Genomic DNA, 1,559 nt, shown 5'->3' with positions numbered 1-1,559 from the left:
TGTGTAGTACAGGCTTATTCATGTAGAAATTCAGTGTGTAGCAAGCACACTCTTTAATAATTCTAAAACCCTATTCTGGCCTCAGCTGTTATGATAGATTCTGATGATGTTCGGATGAGTTTTTGCTATTTACTATATTTGAGACTTCTGAAAATTGCACACTTACGCATTTGTATTGGAAGATATTGAAAATGACTTCGCCATTTACAAAGTTATGGGCGATTTACAAAGTATGTTATGATGGATGTTATGGCTCTGCCATACTTGCGACGTTTGAAGATGCTATTAATGATGGAGCGTTATTATGGTGGTTTGCTCTGCGGGAAATGATGGATCGGGAGACTCTAAGGTTGTTAATGACGCACCTTGGATATTTACTGTTGGAGCCACAAAGTTATTAAGGTACTAAACATGAGCCATAAATTGATGCTAATTGTTATTATCTTGATGTATGACTCATGTTTAGCAATTGTTATTCTTCAGGGTCGAGCTATAAATTTCTCTCCTCTTTCAAAATCTGCCAAATATCCTTTGATAACTGAAGAAGCTGCGAAGGCAACCACCGCAGACTTAGCAGATGCAAGGTACGTAAGCGACATTTATTTGACAGTGAAAATTTTGGATGTGTTGATAAACAGACTAGAACCAAAAGATTTAAAAATTACTATTATTTATGAAATGCAGGCAGTGTCACGTTAATTCATTAGATAAAGATAAAGTCAAGGGAAAGATTGTTCTCTGCAATGGTATAACTGATCATCTTTCAACCCGTAAAAAAATTGATGCAGTAAAAGAGGTGGGTGGATTAGGTCTTATTCATATTACCGACAGCGAAGGAGCAGTGGCAAATAACTATATGGACTTTCTAGCAACAGTGGTAAGACCAGTAAATGCTTCCGCATTACTCCAATATGTCAATTCAATGAGGTAAATAATTATGATAACTTTTATTCGTAGTTTATATTGTTAGTTCATATCTAATATTCTTATATCTTATTATTAATCATGCATAATTAGAGTTTGGTTTTGAATCTCAGTTTATACTTAAATCAATGTTGGTTAATTTTATTGTGTTTGTGCATGTAACTGATCTGTAGCAATCCAGTGGCAACAATTCTACCAACAGTTACAGTCATGGATTATAAGCCCGCACCTATGGTGGCAATTTTTTCAAGTAGAGGACCTTCGGCACTTTCAAAGAATATTATTAAGGTAAATACTTATATCAATATGGATTGAATTATAAATAACTATCATGAATGTACACCACTGAATATGATCATGAATTCTCTTTGTACCCTGATATTCACTAGTACAAAAACAACAATATAATTTAAAAATTTACACCCAATCAGAAATTACAATTTAAATGTGTTCTTAGTATGACCCTAGCCAGAGTTTATCCAACTGGGTAGGGTTTAATTTTTCTAAAGTAACAAATATATGTCAACATATAATTCTAATAATATATGATGTTTCTTGTGTCTTATAAGGCAATAAGTTAATTGATGAAGTGGCTGGTACTAGTAATAATCAGCTTGGGTTGTGAAGTTTCCGAA

At 33.5% G+C, this 1,559-nt stretch overlaps 1 protein-coding gene across 1 annotated transcript; it reads left to right on the top strand.

Moving 5' to 3' along the window:
- Positions 1–394: 394 nt before the first annotated feature.
- Positions 395–1,239, top strand: LOC131629676 (CO(2)-response secreted protease-like). Its single transcript, XM_058900457.1, has 3 exons — positions 395–584; positions 685–927; positions 1,098–1,239. Exons 1-3 carry the CDS (start codon positions 412–414, stop codon positions 1,237–1,239), a joined length of 558 nt encoding a protein of 185 aa, XP_058756440.1. The 5' UTR covers positions 395–411.
- Positions 1,240–1,559: the final 320 nt, after the last annotated feature.

Source organism: Vicia villosa, unplaced genomic scaffold (genome assembly GCF_029867415.1).
Source record: "Vicia villosa cultivar HV-30 ecotype Madison, WI unplaced genomic scaffold, Vvil1.0 ctg.000589F_1_1, whole genome shotgun sequence".
Classification (NCBI taxonomy): Eukaryota; Viridiplantae; Streptophyta; class Magnoliopsida; order Fabales; family Fabaceae; genus Vicia; species Vicia villosa.
This window is presented reverse-complemented; position numbering and strand designations above follow the sequence as displayed.